The sequence below is a fragment of the Callospermophilus lateralis genome, chromosome 18, assembly GCF_048772815.1.
Source record: "Callospermophilus lateralis isolate mCalLat2 chromosome 18, mCalLat2.hap1, whole genome shotgun sequence".
In the NCBI taxonomy this organism is placed as follows: Eukaryota; Metazoa; Chordata; class Mammalia; order Rodentia; family Sciuridae; genus Callospermophilus; species Callospermophilus lateralis.
The window spans coordinates 32234486-32257250 of record NC_135322.1 but is presented as its reverse complement, the minus strand read 5'-3'; the positions used below and the strand labels follow the sequence as shown (position 1 = coordinate 32257250).

General features: G+C 33.6%; 1 protein-coding gene across 2 annotated transcripts in view; it reads right to left on the bottom strand.

Annotated features, from left to right (window-relative positions):
• Positions 1–22765, bottom strand: part of Phkb (phosphorylase kinase regulatory subunit beta) — a 224084-nt gene that overhangs the window by 167844 nt on the left and 33475 nt on the right. For both annotated transcript variants that reach the window (XM_076839471.2, XM_076839472.2), the window contains exons 4-6: positions 21672–21771; positions 15729–15836; positions 7575–7655 (exon numbers count right to left, since the gene is read on the bottom strand). In XM_076839471.2, coding sequence (XP_076695586.1) covers positions 7575–7655; positions 15729–15836; positions 21672–21771 — 289 coding nt within the window. The remainder of the gene's footprint in view (positions 1–7574; positions 7656–15728; positions 15837–21671; positions 21772–22765) is intronic.

Below are 22765 nucleotides of genomic sequence, written 5' to 3'. Positions count from 1 at the left end.
ATCCGTGTTTAGGGTGTTCCCCCTTTAGAATAGGGCAGTTTAGCATAATAGGAGAGTAGGGTATTTCCCCTTTAGAATAGGGCGGTTTAGTAATAGGAGATTAGGGTGTTCCTCTTTTGGAATAGGGCGTATCCTGCTGCTGAGTTCCTCTTGAGTGCTTAGGGTCAGACAGTATATTTTGGGAGACAGAAGCCCATGCGGAGTGGATTTAGGCAGGAGTGGATTTGGGCGGATTGGATTTGGGCAGAGAACGTGGATTCCCCCAGAACGTGTTTGTAGACGGCCGGTGTGAGTTCGGGAATAAAGAATTGCTGTTTGAATCTACAAGCTGTGTGGAGACTCGTGATTTGTGCCCAGCCGAGAGACTGCGGCATGAACTGATCCCTTTATTTTTAATCTTGTCCTCCTAGGTTTATTCTCCACAAAGCAAAGTTATCTCTTTAAAAAATAACTCAAGTTTTAACACACTTCTATCTCAAAACCCCAGATGGCATTCCATCAAACTCGGAATAAAATCCCAGATTCTAACTATTCATCAACTTTTTTTTTTTTTATTCCACTATAATAATGTGGATTTCAAAACTTTAAAGACAATCTCTTTTCTCAATTCTCTATTCTGTTTGATCCATTGTAGAAACTCAAAAAATATTTAACAAACAATTGCAAGATTCACACAAAGATGAATGAATGGATGCAGGCATGAATAAACATGTAAACCTTAGATCTCCTTGGCTTGAACATAGTGTTGTAACATGATGTTTTAGTCAGATTTTTCACTGCTGTGACTAAAAGACCCAACCAGAAGAAATTCAGGAAAAGTTTATTTGGGGACTCAAGGTTTCAGAGGTCTCAATCCACAGAGGCTCCATTCCTCAAGGCTTGAGGTGAGGCAGAACATCATGGCAGAAGAGTGTAGTGTAAGGAAGCAGCTCACATGATGATCCGGAAGCAGAGAGAGTGGTCTCCACTTGCCAGATACAAAATATATACCCCAAAGCTAGACCCAAATTCTCACCTCCTCCAGCCACACCCTACCACTCAGTTAATCCCTATCAGAGGATGAATTCACTGATTGGGTTAAGATTCTTACAACCCAATCATTTCTCCTCTGAACCTTTTCACATTGTCTCACACGTGAGCTTTTAGGGGACACTTCATATCCAAACACTCACTGACAGTATAGAGAATGAACTTAAGACAGAATATTTTATTTAAATCTCAACCTACAGTTCCACATGCAGCCTTGAACAAGCCTTAGTGGCTCTCTGCATGACTTCTGTCATTTGTAAAATAAAAACAATAACCGTATTTACCTGAGTATTGTTGTAAATATTAAATGAGTTTATGTGTGTGTATGTGTGTATATGTATATATCTTCATGTACGTATCTTCTTATATATATATATATCCTTGTATATATCTCCATACATATGCAAAACTCTTCGAACAGTGACAGCACTTAAGTGTTATATAAATGTCATCAATTATAATTGTTGTTGCTATATATAATTTAGAAATAAGGACAATGATACCTATTTTTAGAAGAAAAGATTTATAAACAGTTTTAAGCAACTTACTCATTTTCCTGAATATATTGTTGATAAGCAGAATCTAAGAATTCTTAAAAGGCCTCTAAAATTACTCTCAGAATAGATTTATTTGAACTTTGAAAAGACAAAATCCCTGAAGTTCAGCTTGATAACCACTTTATACCAAAGTCAGAGTATGCCAAAAAATATCCATACAAAAAAAGAAGCCAACAAAAACTGCCAATATTTTAAACAGAAAATTATGCATACAAATTAAAAGTCAAAACCTGGTAAATTATAATGAGATAAATACACCATTTACCTTTAAAATAAATGTCTTAGTGTATAGGAGAAAAAGAAAAATCACATCTTCAAAAAAAAAATCACTCTAACAAGTTCAATCAGACTTTGATATGTGGATACTAACACAGAAAAGAAGGATGGGAGGGAAATAGAAGTTCATTGGTTTAGACAAAGAGGAATGAAGGGAAAGTAGTGGGGGATAAGAATAGTAAAGACAGTAGAATGAATCTGATATAACTTTCCTATGTACATATATAAATCTCAACACTGTGTATCCAGAAGACTGGGATCCTTATTAGAATAAGATACTCCATATTTGTATGAATATGTCAAAATAATAAGATATACTTCATGTTTGTATAAATATGTCAAAATCTCTACTGTCATATATAACTAAAAAGAACAAAAAAAAATTTTAAAAAGTAAAATTAACTGTGTAAACTGGGCGTGGTGGTGCATGCCTATAATCCTAGCAGCTGGGGAGGCTGAGGCAGGAAGATCAAGAGTTCAAAGCCAGCCTCAGCAAAATCGAGGTGCTAAGCAACTCAGTGAGATCCTGTCCCTAAATAAAATACAAAACAGGGATAAGGATGTAGTTCAGTGGTTAAGTGTCCCTGAGTTTAATCTCTGTTTACCAGCCTCACACCCCAAAATCAAGTGTGCATTAAAAATAAAAAGTTCAACCAGAAACTACTGCTAAATATAGTAGTCTGAATCCCAACCACACCTAGAGTTTCTATTATTTAAGATCTTGTAAGTTTCTTTCTATACCAAATAGGACTGAAATATGTAATTAAGTAAGAAATTATAAAGTGATGGAGTGTGACTTCAGAGGCTAGGTCATGAAACACAGTACTTGCATCTTGCTCTCTTGGATCACTTGTTCTACAGAATGCCACATGCCACAATGTGAGGACACTGAAGTAGCTCTATAGAGACAAACCCTGCTAACAGTCAGAGGGAAACTGAGGTCTCCTAGCAACAGCTACATGAGTGAGCCATTTTATTCACTTTTTAAAATTAATTAACTTATTTATTTTACAGTAGAGTGCATTTTGACATATACTACACAAATGGAATACAAGTTCTCATTCATGTGGCTGTACATAGTTCAGAGTCACTCCAGTAATGTAATCATACATGTACATAGAATAATATCTGTCTCTTTCTACTGTCCATCCCATCCCCACAACCCCACCCCTCTTTTCACTCCCTCTACACAAACCAAAGTTCCTTCATTCTTCCCTATCCCCCACCCCACTACAAATCAGCATTTGCTTATCAGAGAAAACATTCCGCTTTCAGTTTTTTGGAATTGGCTTATTTCATTTAGTATGATATTCTCTAGTTACATACATTTACATGCAAATGCCATAATTTCATTCTTATTTAGGGCTGAGTAATATTCCATAGTATGTGTATACAGTTTCTTTATCCATTCATCTGTTGAAGGGCATCTAGATTGGTTCCATAGTTTAGCTACTGTGAATTGACCTACTATAAATGTTAATGTGGCTGCACATCACTACAGTATGCTATTTTTAAGTCCTTTGGGTATAGACCAAGGAGTGGGATAGCTGGGTCAAATAGTGGATACATTCCAAGTTTCTGAGGAATCTCCATACTGCTTTCTATAGTGGTTGCACCAATTTTAAGTGCCACCAACAATGTATGAGTGTACCTTTTCCCCCACATCCTCGTCAACACTTATTATTGCTTGCCATTCTGATAATTGCCATTCTGACTGGAGTAAGATGAAATCTTAGGGTAGTTTTGATTTGCATTTCTCTAATTGCTAGAGATGATGAACATTTTGTGTGAGCCATTTTAGAAGCAGGTCTTCCAGCCTGAGTAAAGCTTTCAGATGACTGTAGGTCGAGCTGACAGCTATTTCCAATTTCTGACTCACATACTTTGAGATAACATTTATTTACTACTTTTTGGGGCAGCACAGGTACTGAGGACTCAGTACAGTACCAAATTACTTGAACTCAGTGGCTTAAAAAAAATAAACAATTAGCCCTACATGATGGCACACAGCTAATCTCAATGACTTGGGAAGATGAAGCAGAAAAACCACCAAGTACAAGACCAGCCCGGGTATCTTAGCAAGACCCTATCAAAAATATAAAGAGCTGGGGATGTAGAATAGGGGTAAAGCGTCTCTGGGTTAAATCCCAAATCCCAATACAAACAAACAAACCTTCTTTTAAAGAACTAAAAATAAAAATGAAAATACCCGGACATTTCTGAATAAACAAACTTTTATCCATGGAAGCAACACTTGGGTTTATTTATCTAAGGGAACAAGAATATGTAGGTCAATTTGACAAACTTCTGTTAATACAATGGCTCAATAGATCACCCTCCAATTATTAGCCTCACTCAATGATTTTTCCACTTAAAATTCAAGTTCGTAAGAAAAATAATAAAGAGTGATGTTTTTTCTAAAATGACATGACACTATGAGACCAATCATTAAAAGGCATCAAAAATGGAGTCATATAACAGCAAAATCATGAGGAAGAACCACTAAGGTTGTATCTATGCCCCCAAGTGTAAAGGTTTAGCTGATAGAACTTAATGAAGAGACACACAATTAGAAGTTTTAAAATCTTCATTAAAAATAAAAAGAAGCCAGACATGGTGGCACATGCCTATGATCCCAGTGGCTTAGGAGTCTGAAGCAGGAGTCTTCAGAGTTCAAAGCCAGCTTTAGCAAGGTGCTAAGCAACTCAGTAAGACCCTGTCTCTAAATAAAATACAAAATAGGGTTGAAGAAGTAGATTAGTGGTTGGGTGCCCCTGAGTTCAATCCCTGGTATGCCTCCCCCAAATTAAAAATAAATAAATAAATAAATAAATAAATAAATAAAAACAAATCCAAAATGTAGGAAGGGAAGACAAATTTTAACATTATAAGTATTCACTTTCAAAGTATTTTTGAACTCTATAGTTGTAGACTCAAAGTCTAGAAAGTTCCTTCTATGAAAGAATTATGTCTTTTCATATAATAATGCTTTCTATAAAAGGCAAGAAAAATTATTCTAAAAAAAAAACAAACAGTATTTACATAAATTTAGGGTGGTTCTTTGAACCATTTCTAAATGATGAAATGGGACACAGAGTGCCAAGTTCACTACTTTGCCCTCTCCAACAGATATAAATGAGTTATCTCCATTAGTAAAGATAAAGACTGCATTACGGGAACTTTATGTTAAAGTTAGGTATAAGTTTAACACATATTATGTGTTTCTCTTTCAATATAGAAAGCAAATCAGTGTAAAGGCAAAAAATAGAACTGTCAGTTTCACAGCTTTCATTTTTAATAAAAAAAAAAATCTGTAAATGTCAACTGCAAGACTGACAGATACCAATGAAGACTAAGAACCCAGGATACAAGACACATCTGTGTGGGCTACGAAAGATGTTAGAAAATTAGCACACACCACCATCACTGACTTAAAAATAATCTCTAATACAACTTATCACCACAAACATTGGAAATCAGTCTGTTCACAGAACCTCAGTAAGAGTACACAAGATCCTTAAGAAAATGAACCTCTCCTTAAAGAACTACCCTGTGGATGCAAAGTTTGTAAAAACAAAAGAATCAGTAAGGATATGGTAATGACTTACAAAAAGAAGGAAAATAGTGCATTAGAAAAACAAAAGTGAGCTGGGAGCAGTGGCATTCACCTATAATCCCAGCAACTCCAGAGATTGAGGAAGGAGAATCTCAAGCTTGAGGCCAGTATGGGAAACTTAACAAGATCCTGTCTCAAAATAAAAACAAATGGCTGGACATAGAATCAGTGGTAGTTGTGCAAGGCCCTGGGTTTGATCCTCAGCACCACATAAAAATAAAAATAAATAAATAAAACAAAGGTATTGTTTCCAACTTCAACTAAAAAATAAATATTTTAAAAAAAAACATGAAAGGAAATAAGTGGCAGCCTCACTGTCTTCAAGGTCCATGGATTGCCCTAAGATCTGAATGTGCCTAGGAATTGAAGAAGAGATGGAACACTTTCCAATCCAGGGCATAAGGTACAATCAGGAAAGATAATAGTCATCTTTATCACTTTTCAAAGGATTAAATTCTCTAAAATAAAAAAAAAAGGAGCTTCATTCACCAAAAATTTCTGTGCAGGTCAATTTATTGCCTATAACCCCTATGATCCCTGAATATCAAGGAAATCTCAAGGAAAAAGATGGTGAGCAGCAATGATACATTTTATTATTCTAGGATTCTTATTCTTTATTATGCATACAATAAAGACTATTGATATTACTATATAGTAATTTTATATGCTCCAGATAAAAATTATAAGGCCAAGAAAAAAATTTAAAAATTTTAAAGAAATACTAAAAATTGCTTAAGTATACATAAGCTATATAAAAGACAATGAAAAGGTTAAAACTATCATATTTATGAAAAATGGCAGTTGACACATTAAGATTTAAATAATTAAAGTAGATATTGACAAAGCAACACATAATTTAAAAGTAAAATGAAATATCAAACAAAACAAAGCCAGTGCTAACTAACGTAATTTCACCACTAACATTTTGCCACAAGTAATATCAGTGTGAAATCACTTTCCACAACGATGTTAGTTGCTGGTTATTGCAAATGATTAACATACTGTGTTCTACTGGAACCTGGAATATGTCTCCCAGTGCTTTGAAACTTCTATGGGTGAAAAAAATGAAAAGCTAAACAAGCTGGCTGTAGAAACCCTTTTCTCTTTAGTCAGAGTCACACCTCTTTATTTTATATTTTAGGATGCTCATTAAGATTGAACTGAGTCTTCAGCTCCAGCTCCACTCAAAATGTTTGAATAGCATTATATGCAGTATTATAAAAACTAATAAGTATTTGAATAAGACAAAACCAGAGTTGTGTGATGAATCAAATAAAAGATAACCAAAATACAAGAAAGCACAATAGGCTATTATTATTTCTTTGTCATTATTTACCTTCACATTTTAATAGTCTTTACTTACTTTACAAAAATACAAACTACTAAAGAACAGAATTACTTCTACCTATTTCAAAACACCCTCAGCATAGTCCAATGATTATTTTGGTGTTTAGTATACACAATAATTGTTCTTCCCTGCCCAGATGACAGGAGGAATAACAAGTATATATAGAATACCTACTCTTTGATAGAGTTCTCATTGTATGTACCCTCTAGAATAACAAAAAGCTTTTTTGCTGCCACTCTGGCACATTTCATAGCGTGTCAGCATGTATGCCTGTGAAAGAAAAGTTTCTCAACTTCGGGATATAAATCCTTTTCAATTTTCCTAGTAAGAAAAAGAACATGGTATTTGTCTTTTGAAAAACATGAAGAACCCTACTGAGGTCCTACAAATACAAATAATATGATAAAAGTATCTTTCCACTTTTAAATGGATGTTATAAAAAGCCTTGGTGTGAAAAGACATAATAACTGAGAAAATCTGGAACCGTTATTTCACTTTCATTGTTAGTAAAATTTTTTCAAAGTTGTACATTTTATTTCAGAATACCTGAAATAGAACCTTCATGGGAGTTAAGTTTACCATCTTAAATATTGTGCTCATTTAAAAAATGTATTGTGCATTGAAAATACAGACCTTTTGATACACTATCCAAATTCATTATCTGATTTAAGAATAACCCATTTTCATGTAAAACAAAAAATACTTTCAGAGATAAAATTTAATAGTAAAGAATTGGGGGAAATCATACCTCATCAGTGTTATAGATAATCTGGAGTCCTGAGGAAATCATTTCCACAAGGTAAAGAAGATAGAGTGATACTGCATTTATCTGAAAATAATCAGCAACAGTAAAAGGTTAAAGGAAACAACAAAATATTAAGTTATGAAAATAAATAGAAAAGCAATGATTAAAAGTCATTTGCTCTGATAGTGTCATATAAAATCATTTCCTTTTGTATTGTGAAATGAAGGTGATGTGGATTTAGTTCATAATGAAATCTCAGGTTTGTAGGTAAAATTCTAAAATCCTCAAATTCAACGTGATATGTTAGATTTATTTTCAGACTCTGAGACTTCTACTTTGGAATAGTTTTGCCCCAGAGGATGCCATGTAATATCAATTTATCTGAAATACATGTAAATGACAAATTTATTGGCAGGCAAAACATTATAACTATGCTAGGACACTACACTCTTTATTTTCAGACAACACAAAAATTTATGTAAACGACTGCAGAAATATGTTCATTTTAACCAATGGTATAACATCATTTAAAACATTTATGAACAAATTAGTTCTATAAAGAAATGAGATATTCTTTTAGATTATTAATCTATTAAAGTAGTCAATATATGGTCTAAAAAAAAGACAATAATACACACTCTAACAAAAAAAAATGTCATAGAATCCTGAATAGTATTTGTAATCTGCCTCACATAAAAGTAGGAAAGATACATGTTACAATATGGACAAATCTTATATGATGGTTAATTTAGGGTGTTAACTTCACTAAATAAAAGATACCAATAAAACATTATTTCTGGGTATTTCTGCAAGGGCATTTCTGGAGTATACTGGCATGTGCATCAATGGACTGAGTGGAGAAGATCTGCCCTCAATGCAGGTGGGCACTCTCTAATCTGCTTAAGGTACAGATGAAACCAAAAGATGGAGTTAGGGCACATTCTTGTTTTCTCTTCCAGGGCTAAGACACCCTTCCTCTTCTGCTCTTGAATGTGAGAACTCCAGGTTCCTGGCTTTTGGGTTCCAGAACTAACATCAATGCCCCTTCCCCTCAGCACTCATCAGAGAGTTATACCTTCTGCTTCTCTGGTTCTGAGGCTTTCAAATTAGGACTGGGCCATGGTACCAGCATCCCTGCCTTTCTAGCTTATAGATGATCTATTGTAGGACTTAAAGATAGTAATTCATGTGAGCCAATTCTCCTAAAGAAGCCCTTCTCAAATATCTATTGATCTATCTATCTCCTAATAGTTCTGTCAATATAGAAAACTCAGAGCACTCTACCACTGAGCCTCATCCCCACCCTTTTTCTTATATTTTATTTTGAAACTGCTAAGTTGCCAAGTTTGGTCTCAAACTTGTGATGCTCCTGCCTTTTCCTCCCAAGCCATTGGGATTATAGATATACACCATTATGTCCAGCTTGAGTAATACATCTTCAATGAAAGAAGCCAGTCACAAAGATCATACATTGTATGACTGCATTTATATGAAAAGTCAAGAATAGGGAAATCCACACAGTCAGAAAGAAATTGGTATTTGCATAGGGATGGAGAGCTTTGGGGGGAAAATAGGGAGTGGCTGCTCATGGGTACAATGTTTCTTTTTGAGGTAAAGAAAACATTTTTAAAATGACTGTGATAATTGTTACATGAGTCTGAAAATACTAAACATCTCTGAATTGTACACTTTACCAGATGAACTATATGCTATGTGTATTATATCTCAATAAAGTTATTAAATAACTTTTAAGTGAAAATTTTTAGTTGAAGTAAGGAAACTATAAACTTGAGTCAAAAACAAAGAAAAAGCAAGGTGTAAGTTTGTTAACATACAATTCTAATGGGAAAGATTATTAACCTCTAATGGGCTTAGTGGCTTATGTTTCCTTTTACTTTTCACTAACCTTGTCAAGAGAAAGACAGAAAGTGGGGGCAGAAAATTATTGGTGCTCTCAAAGCCTTGCTTAAAACTTTCCTTCTGCAACCAGGGCCCAGCACCACTAGTGGCACTCTTAGGAACCAGATCTATCCTGGATGTCTCCTCCTGACTTCCTAGCACTCAGGCCACTGGGTATCAGGGTCATGGCACGATCCAAGTGTCCCATAGGAAAAAGGAGTCTTCAGGTTTTAAAGCAACATAAATATTTGAGTGACCCTCCTTAGAAGATGGCAGAGAAGAATTTCACCTCATTGGGAGGCTCATTCAAATATCTTCTAGCATTGACACTGGCCTACTGAAAATGATTTTAAAGAAATTTAATTCCTGTGGACAAACAGGTTACAGAAATTTAGAAGAAAGACAGAAAAGCACTCTGCTGTAACATTTATTTAATGCTTATATGTGCCAGGCACTGAGCTTAAATTCTGTGATACAAAAATAAATGAGCTGGAGCCAGGCACAGTGGTATGTACCTATAGTTCCAGCTACTTAGAAGACTGAGCCCATGGAGTTTGGGACCAATCTGGATAACAAAACAAGACTCCATCTATTAAATTAAAAAGAAAAACAAAGGAAATGTGTATAATAATGGAATGTGTATAAAAATAGCTACAGGGTTGGAGATGTAGCTCAGTGGTAGAGTACTTGCCTAGCATACAAGAGGCTGTGGATTTAATCCCCAGCACCACAAAAATAAAACAAACAAAACAACTGGCACAAAGACAAATGGAACAAAATAAAAAATCCAGAATTTTTTAAAATTTTTTATTTTGCATCCAACTTATTTTCAACAAAGGCAGTAAGAAAATAAAGTTTCTTCAATAAATGGTGCTGAAAAAAATGGATATTTACATGCAAAAGAAAGAAACAAGATCTCTTTCATACAAAAATCAGCTCAAAACATATCAAAGACTTCACTTGGAGATCTGAAACTAAAATTACTAAATGAAAATGTAGGGTAAATGCTTCAGGATATTAGTCTAGGCAAAGATTTTTTGTGTATCACCACAAAAGTAAAAGCAACAAAAGCAAAAATGGACAAGCGAGTATATCAAACTAAAAAGTTTCTACAGAGCAAAATAAATAATTAACAGAATGAAGAGACAATCTACAGAACAGAAAAAAAGCCCTGCAAGCTATTCATCCTAGAAGAGATTAATTTTCAGAATATATATACAAGGAACTCAATAGCAACAAAATAATCTGATTTAAAAAGGGCAAATGACCCAAAGAAAGAGAATGTACAAATAGCCAACAAGTATATGAAAAAAATGTTCAACATCACTAATCATGAGGAAAATACAAATAAAAACAATAATGACATATCATTTTAGCCATGTTATAATAGCTATTATCAGTAAGACAAAAAATAAAAAATGCTGGAAAGGATGTAGAGAGAGAGGAATCTCATTTACTATTATTAGAAATGTAAACTAGTATAGCCATTATGAAAAATAGTTTGGAGGATCTGGGGCTGGGGCTCAATGGTGGAGTGCTCGCCTAGCATGCATGAGGTACTGGATTCGATCCTCAGCACCACATAAAAATAAAAAAGAAATATACTGTGTCCACCTAAAACTAAAAAATAAATATTAAAAAAAAAGAAAAAAGTATGGAGGGTCTTCAAAAATCTAGAAATAGAACTAACAAATGATGCAGCAATCCTACTAAAGGATATATATCCAAAAGAACTGAAAGAAATCAGTTAGACATCTGTACTCATATGTTTATTGCAGCACTATTTACAATAACAAAAGCATAGAATGAACATAAAGTGTCTATTAGTGGATAAATGGATTAAGAAAATGTGGTGTAAAAACAATGCAATATTTTTTAGCCATGAAAAAGAAATACTGTGTTACGCAGCAACATGGATGGAGCTGAAGGACAGTATGTTACGTGAAATAAATCAGGCACAGAAAGACATACTGCACGCTTTTCCTTACATGCAGAAACAAAAAAGTTGGTCTCAAAGAAGTAGAGAATAAAATAGTTGTTACAAAAGCCTGGGAAGGATCGGGAGCACAGATACAGACAGGATGGTTAACAGAAATAGGGTACACTTGGATAGGAGGATGAATTAAAATGTGCTATACCACAGTAGGATAACTACCATTGACAACAATTAATGGAATATTTCCAAACAGCTAGAAGGAGGATTTTGAATGTTCTCAACACAAAGAAACTATAAACATCTGAAGTGAAAATTATGCCAATTATCCTGATCTGATCATTACACAAGTATATATATGTATGTATTGTATATAGACACTTATATGTGCATACATACATATGTCTGTCACAATGTAACCCATGAATATGTACACATATTGTTTCAAACATAAAAATATAAAAAAATAATATTTTGAACAACCAACAATAAAAATTAATTAAAAAAAATATATAAAAAAAGTTCGTGCACCACGATCAAGTGGGATTCATCCCAGGGATGCAAGGTAAGTTCAACATACAGAAATCAATAAATTTAATTCATCACATAAATAGACTTAAAGGTAAGAATCATATGATCATCTCAATAGATGCAGAAAAAGCATTTGACAAAATACAGCACCCCTTTATATTTAAAACACTAGAAAAATTAGAAATAACAGGAACATATCTCAACATCCTAAAGGCTATCTATACTAAGCCCCAGGCCAACATCATTCTAAATGGAGAAAACTTGAAGGTATTCCCTCTAAAAACTAAAACAAGACAGGGATGCCCTCTTTCACCACTTCTATTTAACATAGTTCTTGACACACTGGCCAGAGGAACTCGAGAGACAAAAAAATTAATGGGATACACATAGGAAAGAAGAACTCAAATTGGCACTATTTGCTGACGATATGATTCTATACCTAGAAGACCCTAAAAGTTCCACCAGAAATCGTATAGAACTAGTAAATTAATTCAGCAAAGTAGCAGGATATAAATCAACACCCATAAATCAAAGGCATTTCTGTATATCAGTGACAAATCCTCTGAAAGGGAAATGAGGAAAACTACCCCATTTACAAACCTCAAAAAAAGTGAAATACTTGGGAATCAACTTAACAAAAGAGGTGAAAGATTCACATAATGAAAATACAGAACCCTATAAGAAGACCTTAGAAGATGGAAAGATCTACCTTGCTTTTGGATAGGCAGAATATTATCAAAATGACCATACTTCCAAAAGCACTATATAGATTCAAAGAAATTCTGATCAAAATCCAAATGACATTCCTCATAGAAAGAAAAAGCAATCATGAAATTCATCTGGAAATATAAGAGACCCAGAATAGCTAAAGCAATCCTCAGGAGGAAGAATGAAGCAGGTGGCATCACTATACCAAACCTTAAACTATACTACAGGGCAATAATAACAAAAACAGCATGGTATTGGCAGCAAAACAGACTGGTAGACCAATGGTACAGAATAGAGGACACAGAGACTAACCCACAAATTACAATTATCTTATATTAGACAAAGGTGCCAAAAACATACATTGGAAAAAAGATAGCCTCTTCAACAAATGATGCTGGGAAAACTGAAAATCCATATGCAACAAAATGAAATTAAACTCCTATCTCTCACCATGCACAAAATTCAACTCAAAATGGATCAAGAACATAGGAATACAACCAGAGACCCTGCGTCTAATAGAAGAAAAAGTAGGTCCTAATCTCCATCATCTGGGATTAGGCCCCAACTTCCATAATAAGACTCCTTTGGAGCAAGAATTAAAATCAAGAATCAATAAATGGGATGGGATCAAACTAAAAAGTTTCTTCTCAGCAAAAGAAACAATCTGTGAGATAAATAGAGAGCCTACATCTTGGGAGCAAATCTTTATCCCTCACACATCAGATACAGCACTCAAAAAGTTAAACAACAATAAAACAAATAATTCCATCAATAAATGGGCCAAGGACCTGAACAGACACTTCTCAGATGATGATATACAATCAATCAACAAATATATGAAAAAATGTTCATCATCACTAGTGATTAGAGAAATGCAAATCAAAACCACTCTAAGATTTCATCTCACTCCAGTCAGAATGACAGCTATTATGAATACAAGCAACAATAAGTGGATGTGGAGAAAAAGGTACACTCATGCACTGCTGGTGGGACTGTAAATTGGTGCAACCAATCTGGAAAGCTGTATGGAGATTCCTTGGAAAATTGAGAATGGAACCACCATTTGATCCAGCTACCCTCTCCTCAGACTTAAAAGAACTTAAACACATCATACTACAGGGACACAGCCACATCAATGTTTACAGCAGCACAATTCACAATAGCTAAACTGTGGAACCAACCTAGATGCACTTCAATAGATGAATGAATAAACAAAATGTGGCATATATTCACAATGGAATATTATTCAGAAATAAAAAAATTAAATCATGGCATTTGCATGCAGGCAAATGGATGGAGTTGAAAAAAGATAATGCCAAGTAAAGTTAGCCAATCCCAATCAAATTGGCACTATTTCCTGATGATGTCGAATGTTTTCTCTGATATAAAGAGGCTGATACATGGGGGGATAGGGAGAGGGAGCATGGGAGAAATTGACAAACTCTGGATAGGGCAGAGGGGTTGGAGGGGAAGGGAGAGGGTATGGGGTTAGAAATGATGGTGGAAAAGTAAGTGAATGAAGATACGAATTGGTGTGAATATACTTTGTATACAACTAGAGATATAAAAAATTGTGCTGCAGATGTATAATAAGAATTGTATTGCATTCCACTGTCATATATAAATTTAAAACTATAGTAAAATTTTCATTTATATAGTATACACTCATAAAAAAATTAGAAAAAAATAGTGAACAAAAAGTAACACGTAATCCCACTCTCCAGAAAAGACTATGTTAATCTTTTGATAAAAGCCCTTTTATTCTTTTTAGTGCCTTTTTATAAATATCATCATGTAAATGTTTATTGTAAAAAATATTGCCAAGCCTGGTGTGGTAGAACATGCCAGTAATCCTAGCCATTTAGGAGGTTGAGGCAGAAAAATCACAAGTTTGATGCCAGTCTCAGAAATTTAGTGAGACCCCGTGTCAAAATAAAAAATAGAAAAAACTAGGAAGTAGCTCAGTGGTACAGTGTCCCTGGGTTCATGCTCAATTATCAAAAATAAATAAATAAATAATATTTAAAAGTCAGATAATGTTTTACAATTTGCATTTCAAATTTAATAATCCAGTGTAAACATTTAGTTTTTAAAAATGTAGTCATATTTATTGATCAAAAATGCACTGTTATATTCTGAAAATGCTATTTCAATAGTAAACATATTTGTCAAAGCAAAAGACATGTAAAATCTAATTATACTACAGTTACCAGGTAAAGTTTGAGAAACCATATATTTGAATAACACTAATTCTCCAAGGAACTGTTTACAAACAATTACAAAATTTTTTCCTGTAAGAAAGGGGGACATTATGCTTTCTATGTTTGGAGAAAACATCAAAGTATGATATTTCAGATCTCTATAGAGAGGGGCACTATAAAAAGGAGAATCTCCCTTTTTAGAAAGGAGTGTATAAATAATAAATATTGCATACTAAGGACAGCAGAAAGAAATGATAAGCAGGAAGACAAACCCATTAAAGATAAACAGTATATATAATATTTGTATCCTAGAAACAAGGATGCAGGATGTCTAGTTAAAAACAATATAGGAATGTGAAAGAAAAAATTAAAAACAAAACATAAATCCTACAATATATTCTTAGCATAGGAATAAAATTTAATATAAGACAAAATTTATGGATTTTAGAAATTCCTTTTGGCACTTCAATTATATATTTTTTAAAGGTTGAAATATTAAAAAAAATCTGCTGCATAACAAAAACTCCTGATTAGCTGTTACACAACTGTCAATTGTCTTTTATTTGTAAATATTTTAGTTTCTAAATATTGAAGTTCTACCAATCTGAAAACAAGTAAAAGCTTTGTCACCAAAAGAATGGTATGCTTCCTTCTTCAAGACAGAAAGATTATATGCCATCCAGTTTCTCCAGATTTAATGTGCAATTACAGTAATTACTTTAGCCCTGGTGGTTAGCAGTTCATCTTCTCCTCCATTTTATTCATTTTATACCTTTATCTTAAGAAATTAATGAATATACTTTTAAAAACTTCAAATAGCCTCAAATATTCTATAAAGTATCATGTAAACAGAGAAGACAAATTTCATGAACTATTTTTTTTTACCTGAAGATGACCATATTCCTCATAGGAGAGTAATTCGTCCCCTGTATGCACATTGAAAATAGAGTGAAGGCATGTTGTTGGACGAGGATCCTGCTTAAACTGCTGGACCTAGAATCAAATATAAAAACTAAATAATGCTAGTAATTCACATACCCATCTAAGACTAAAGATTATAAGTAGTTTTGAACTTTTTGATGATGAAAGCTAAGTAAGGCTCCTGTGTTCAAGGGATCCTCCCATTTCAACCTCTTGCCACTGCCACTTCCCTTCACATGCCACTGTGCCCAGCTTAACCAGTTTAGAATACAAGTATAAGTGTTAAATGATCTGACAGACAAATTCCAAGGCAAACATTACCTATTCTAAAGAAGTGATAGACATAAAGATCATAACAACTAACCTACTAAACTACATGATTGTCAATTGATATTTCACAAGCAAAGTAATAAAAGAGTAGTAGAGTGCATGTTAAGATAATAGCAATAGCTTTTGCAATGTTTTGCATCTGTATTTCAGAATAAAATACTAGTTTACTTTGCAAGACAAGATTCCAAGCAATTGTATTCCTCTGTATTTGGAAATACTTCTGTGACATTCATAATGAAAAAGTATTTGGGGTCACATACTAATGCAATAAATGTTCAAACTTCAAATTGAGGTAGTGTGAAGTTCAAAGTCCGGCCCTCTAATCACTTGTTTGATTCTTCCAGTAACCAGTCTCCCATGCTGAAGCTATCTCAGGGTGTATTAAAGAGGTATAAACTCAAGGCAATATGGAATTTTTCTATCATCATAGAAAGTTGTACTGAATAGTACTTCTCAAGAAGATGGAAATACTTTTACCTTCCCCAAGGTAAAAAAACAAACACAGTCCTTCCTGTTATTGAATAACCTGATCACCAAACCAAAGTCAGGACTTAATGACAAGTAATCAGGGCTGAGGGAATCAGGGTACAGTTAAGGATGTATGTTCTCTACTTAGAAACTGACCTAGGCATCCAGTTTTAACTCAGGTGAGTTATCCTCTCAATATCTGAAACTATGAGCAATAGCTTGAAACTACACAAATAGAAATCACTGAGGTCACTCCTATCACATTATTCAAAGTTTTGAACATTATTCTAGGCTTCTATACAAAAATATGGCTACACTGAAACAAAATATAATTTCCCCACTTGATGGGAATCTAAAAGAATACAGTTTTATAGGTTTAACAAAATCACTGCTATGGTTGACAAGATGGCGCTTGTCATTTGTCTTCTAGACATGCAAGAACCCAGCAGGAGAATTTATATTCAATCACTATGTCAGGGGAAAGCAACTACTAAATGATTAAAGATGTTCAAATGGGGAATTATATAACTATGCCTTAAGTTTTAAAGCTGCTGCAAGACAAATAATTTTAAATATCACTAAAAACAAGATCCAAACTCTATAAGCCTTTAAGATTAATGGGGCATGGTGTATGTCAACTATAAACAAAAAGAACTCTTTGAAAACAGTAGTAAAATAAAAGGACATTAATTAGTATTTTATATGCTATCTGGCATCTGGCAAGTAAAAATAAAGATAAAAGAAAAATTTTCTTAACTAAAATAAATATAGAATAATGTTTTTTCCCACCTGTATTTTACTTATATTTTTCCAGAAAAAAACTTTTACCATTGTAAATAAACAATGTATCATGAGAAGAGATAATTGAGTGTTTTGTCATCCATTCTTAATTTATAGTTTTAAAATATGCACTTAGAGGAAAATAATCATCTCATAAGGGATTTCTAGAAGAATAAATTTTATAAAATCCCAGTGATTTCTCATTAACTAGAAACTACTTAGCAACATCTTAAACACATTTTTAAGTAGATAATTAAGCACAGTAACATTCATAGCTTATTGTAAAGCAAATCTCTGCCCTCCAAACTACTAAATGCAGATTGAATCAACTTTAAAAATGTTGAATGCTTCTCCTTAATGAGTATTAGGAGAATAAGCAGGAGAATACATATGTGAATATTAGGAAGTAAAACATACCGGACATTAGTAAGTAGGCATTAAGACTAGTGTCAGGACAATAAAACACAGAAATCAGACTGCTTTACATTTTATGAATTAAGGACAATTCCAGTTACTCACTCAATTTCTTAATAAATTTTAAATATCTCTTTTAGCTGGATATTATTAAAAACACAAGGAGCATATTTTACAATGAAAAAATTCAATAAAAGTGGGGGAGTCAAACTTTTTAGGTCATGATTTTACTGCAGAAAACAAAGATGAGGCTTGAGGTCAAACAACAAATATACTTCACTTTAATTTTAAGGAAAGGCAAAAATATGAATATTTCACATTTTAAGCATTATGTTCATATTCTCTATTGCTTTAGAATCATGAAGAGAATGGCAAGGCTGGAGCACCAGTGAGAACCAGTAAGAGGCACTGAGCTGAATGCATGGTTCAATCTCTCTCTTAGCTCCTCACACTCACATGTGTATTATAGTAATATTCCCTTTTCCTAAAAGGTTATGAGGATGAAGGAAACAGGAGAAGGAGGAAAAGAAGAAGAAAAGGGTGGTGGAGAGGAAGAGGAGGAGGAGAAGGTAGAAGACTTTAAAATTTGTAAAGCATTATCTTCTCTAACTCCATCTAAGTTAGCCAATCCCAAAAAAACCAAATGTTGATGTTTTCTGATATAAGGAAGCTGATTCATAGTGGGATAGGGAGAGGGAGCATGGGAGGAATAGACAAACTCTAGATAGTACAGAGGGGTGGGAGGGTAAAGAAGGGGACATGGGGTAATTAATGATGGTTGAATGTGATGATCAATATTACTCAAAGTACATGTATGAAGACACGAATTGGTGTAAGTATACTATGTATACAACCAGATATGAAAAATTGAACTGTATATATGTAATAAGAATTGTAATGCATTCCGGTGTTATATATAAATTAAAAAATAGTAAAAACAACAAAAAAATAAAATTTATAAAGCATCTTTTACTCCTATGAATATTAAAATCCAGTATTTGTGGTACATATAAATACTCAATATGACCTAGATGCTCTGAAAACTCAACATTATTTTAATGCTCTATACTTGTAGATACATGATGAAAGAAATGCTAATTCTTTGTAACTTGAGGGATTTCAAGCAGCTTAAGTCACACTCAAGCTCTATTTAACAGGGAACATTATTTTATAATTGGTTAGTATAACTGAATAATATTTAGAAAAGGCCATTACCAATTGGCTAATCATGCCACCAAGAAAAAAAGAACTTCAGACATTACATCATTGCCTTCCTTCTGATAAACAATTCTAATTTAAGTCTCTCAGCTTGTTTAGCAAGCAAACACCTGAAATTCATGGTTCTTAAGACGTTACCTAAAAAGAAAAGTTGAATTCAAAAAACCATTTGGCTTTCATGAAATGATACATAGGAAATAAACAGGAAAAAGTAACTTTATAGTCATAATAATATCACTATAACTCACGGCATATTAATTCCAGTATGTCAATCTATGACATACTACTTGGTGTACTACTTTATTTCAAGCATCCAAAAACCTTTCCAATAATGACCCACAAAGTCAAATCTTAAGAAACAAATTACAGGTTTATCCAATAACATATGTAATACAGATGTATTATCAGCTGGCAAATGAATTTACTTTTTCTGACAACTAACACTTTCTTGTTGCCATATTCTGGTGGTAGAATATGACTTTTTTTTTTTTTTAATTTTGCTGTTTCAAGATCTGCTCTCTCAGCCAGGCATGGTGGCTCATGCCTATAATCTCAGCAGCTCGGGAGGCTGAGACAGGAGGATCGAGAATTCAAAGTCAACCTCAGCAAAAGCAAGGAGCTTAGCAACTCAATAAGACCCTGTCTCTAAATAATTAAACACAAAATAAGGCTGGTGATGTGGCTCAGTGGCTGAGTGCTCCTGAGTTCAATCCCCGGTACCCACCCCCCAATTTTTTAAATGTGATCTACTATCACATTTAAAAAATTATTTTCCAGGATAAGTTAAAACAACACAGTCTTATGACTAAAAATGTACAAAATAGTAAGTGTTGAAAATTGTCTACATAGTTACTGATATGCATCTTTGCACAAATGTAGAAGTTAGAAACACATCTGAAACACATGGGCTAGAAGGCATGGGAAAAAATACTGATAAAAACTACATAAATGTATTTTAGGTTCATCTGGTACCATTCATTCTAGGTGCTTTCTATACATTATTTTATTATTCTTACAAGAACTCTATGAGGGAGGTATTACTAGTACCTATATTTTAGTTTCTAAAAAAATGAGGCACACCAAAGTTAAATAATTTGTCTATTATTACTCAGCTAATAAGTGGTTGGTTTGTACATCTAATAATTTATTTACATCACTGCCTTAGTTTGCATTGATGGTCCAGAATAGAGTTAACATAGCAGGCCTGAGACTGCTAATCTCGGAAAAGACTGCTTAGAAAGAGAAGACACTGGGGAATGATATTGGCTAAATTATATTGCGATATTGTGTGCATGTATGAATATGTAACAATGAATCCCAATAATAAGAATAATTATAATGAACCAATAAAAAATTAAAAAAAAGACTACTTATAAAAAATAACCTTTGGCTGATATGTGAGAAGTTGAATTTGGAGAGGATTCCTAGCAGGCTCTCATAAGAGCAGATCACTGTTTATACTATGTAGTTTATGCTAAAAACCTGGTTTCCTTCTGGGAGTCTGGAATGTTGGTTAGTGCTAGACAGACAGTATCTATATAAAAAGCCACCAACAAAAATCTTGAGAAATAAAAACTTTGAAACTATAGTAAGCTTCTTTGGTAGACAACATTTTACATGTATTGTCACAATAAGTTCATGGGGACATTAAGTGCTGGGTCACTCCAAAGGGCTCTTACAAGCTGGCATCTTGTTGCCTCAAAACTGTATCCCAGGTATCTTTTCATTTTGTTGATTATGCTTTGTCTCCTTTTGCTGTAAAAAACCATAGACATGACTATGACTATTTTCTAAGTCAAGTGAGTCCTTCTAGTGAATCATAAAATGGGCAGTGGTCTTGTAAACTCACAATGCACTGATGCTCATATATGAACATATGAAAGGACTTGAGGACGCACAGAAGAAAGTAAGTAGAGGAAAGAACAACTTATATTTGTATAAAACTTTACAGCTTAAAAAAAAAAAAAACAGATGCTATATGAATGTGGTACAGTGGGTCACAGCATTGGGTGTATCTACGGAACACTAATTTAAAAAAAGGTAAACCGTAAATGGATTGAAGAGGGATTGATAGAGTAGAGGGGTGGGGGCAGAAGTGCTGGGGACTGAATTAGAGCAGGTTATGTTTCATGCTTTTGTGACTATATCAGGGTATATCCTGGTATTATATATATAACTAAAAAGTATTTTTTAAAATATGCTATATTATTTTAAATTACAAAAACATAACCCTGTAAAATTCAATTTTCAAAGCCTGTAATTCCTAGCCTCTTTGCATGTAAATAAATGAAGTAGTACATTTTTAAAGAAAATTCACTTTAGCCTAAGCAATTCACATATTCAGAAATAATTCTGACAAAGATTTTCTTTCAGTAATGTAATACTGGTTAGAATTATGAATATTTGTAAAGTTCCTGAGAAACTTGGTCTTTATCAAACAGACACCAGATGCAAAACAAAAAAAGTCAAGTCTAAATAACAATTCTCAATCACCTCCCACTGAAGTTATTTCTTCAATTTCAGGATTTCAAAACCCTGGACTGGGAAAGCAAAGGCTATTTTAAACTATCTACACTGCCCTAGGATATGGTTTTACCTTTTTAAAGTAACATTCTTCGTCAGAAAACTTAGTGCAATACTGGTTAAATTAATCTTTCAGAATATGTGAGAATTCCAGTCCTCATCACAGTGTTTTACCTTATCGGCCTGACGCATATAGCAGTAGAGAATTCCTCTCATACATTTTATAGCCGAGTGCTCCAGCTCATGGGTCCTTCCCTTGTCATCATCAATGCGCCTGGGTGAGAGAGATAACTCATGAAACAAATTGGAAATGCATTTGAAAAGGAAGCAGAGCTTTTGATAATTAAGTATTTAACTATCTGGCTAATCCTGTGTTCTGGTGACGTCTGCTAATTCTGTCACAGTGAAACTCCATTTTCTCAGCAGATGTAAAAATGCTGCAATTAAAAAAATTAAAATCCTGTGATGAAACTTATGCAGATTTTTCCTTTTTTTAAGGAAGTAAGCCAATTCCTTTTCAAAATGGCACACAATATTTTCTACCATGATGTGGCTAAAACTTTAAAGGATATTTCTGTAGTGGAAAAGCTCCAACAGATTTTTAAAATTCACTGTTCGAGAATAAAAGCAATTTTTAATACTCATTCCTTCAGGTTACATAATGGTCATCAGGATATAAAGAAGCACAAGTTACAAAAGGCACAAGTCTTCTTTGCTCTACCATATTCTAAATAATGCCAGGGTAGACACTTTAGTTACAGTAAAGAATTGTCCTCAACTAAGTACACAATCACTGGGACATGATATTTTTCTGGCATAAAGTTTTATATTCTCAGGTCTTAATTTAAAATCAATTCACCATACCTTATATCTTTAGGTTTTTAAAAATAAAGAGCAATTAAAGTCTAATTATTCAAGTAGGCTAAACTTTTCTGTGTATATGGTGCTGTTTTATTATAGATCACGACTTTTGGGGCTGGGGTTGTAGATCAGTGGTAGAACACTTGTCTAACACAGGGAGGCACTGGGTTCAATCCTCAGTACTACATAAAAACAAAGAAAAATAAATCATGACTTTTATAGATTAGAACTTTAAAAGGTGGATGAGAATTACCCACTAATGAAACAATAAAAACAACTTACTGTTTCATTTTAATTAAAATATCTGATAATATCTGATATCTGAACCGAATGCCGATAAAAAGTATTGCATGCCCTTTACATTATAATTAATTTCTACTCTGGTAGATTTCATATACCACTACTGG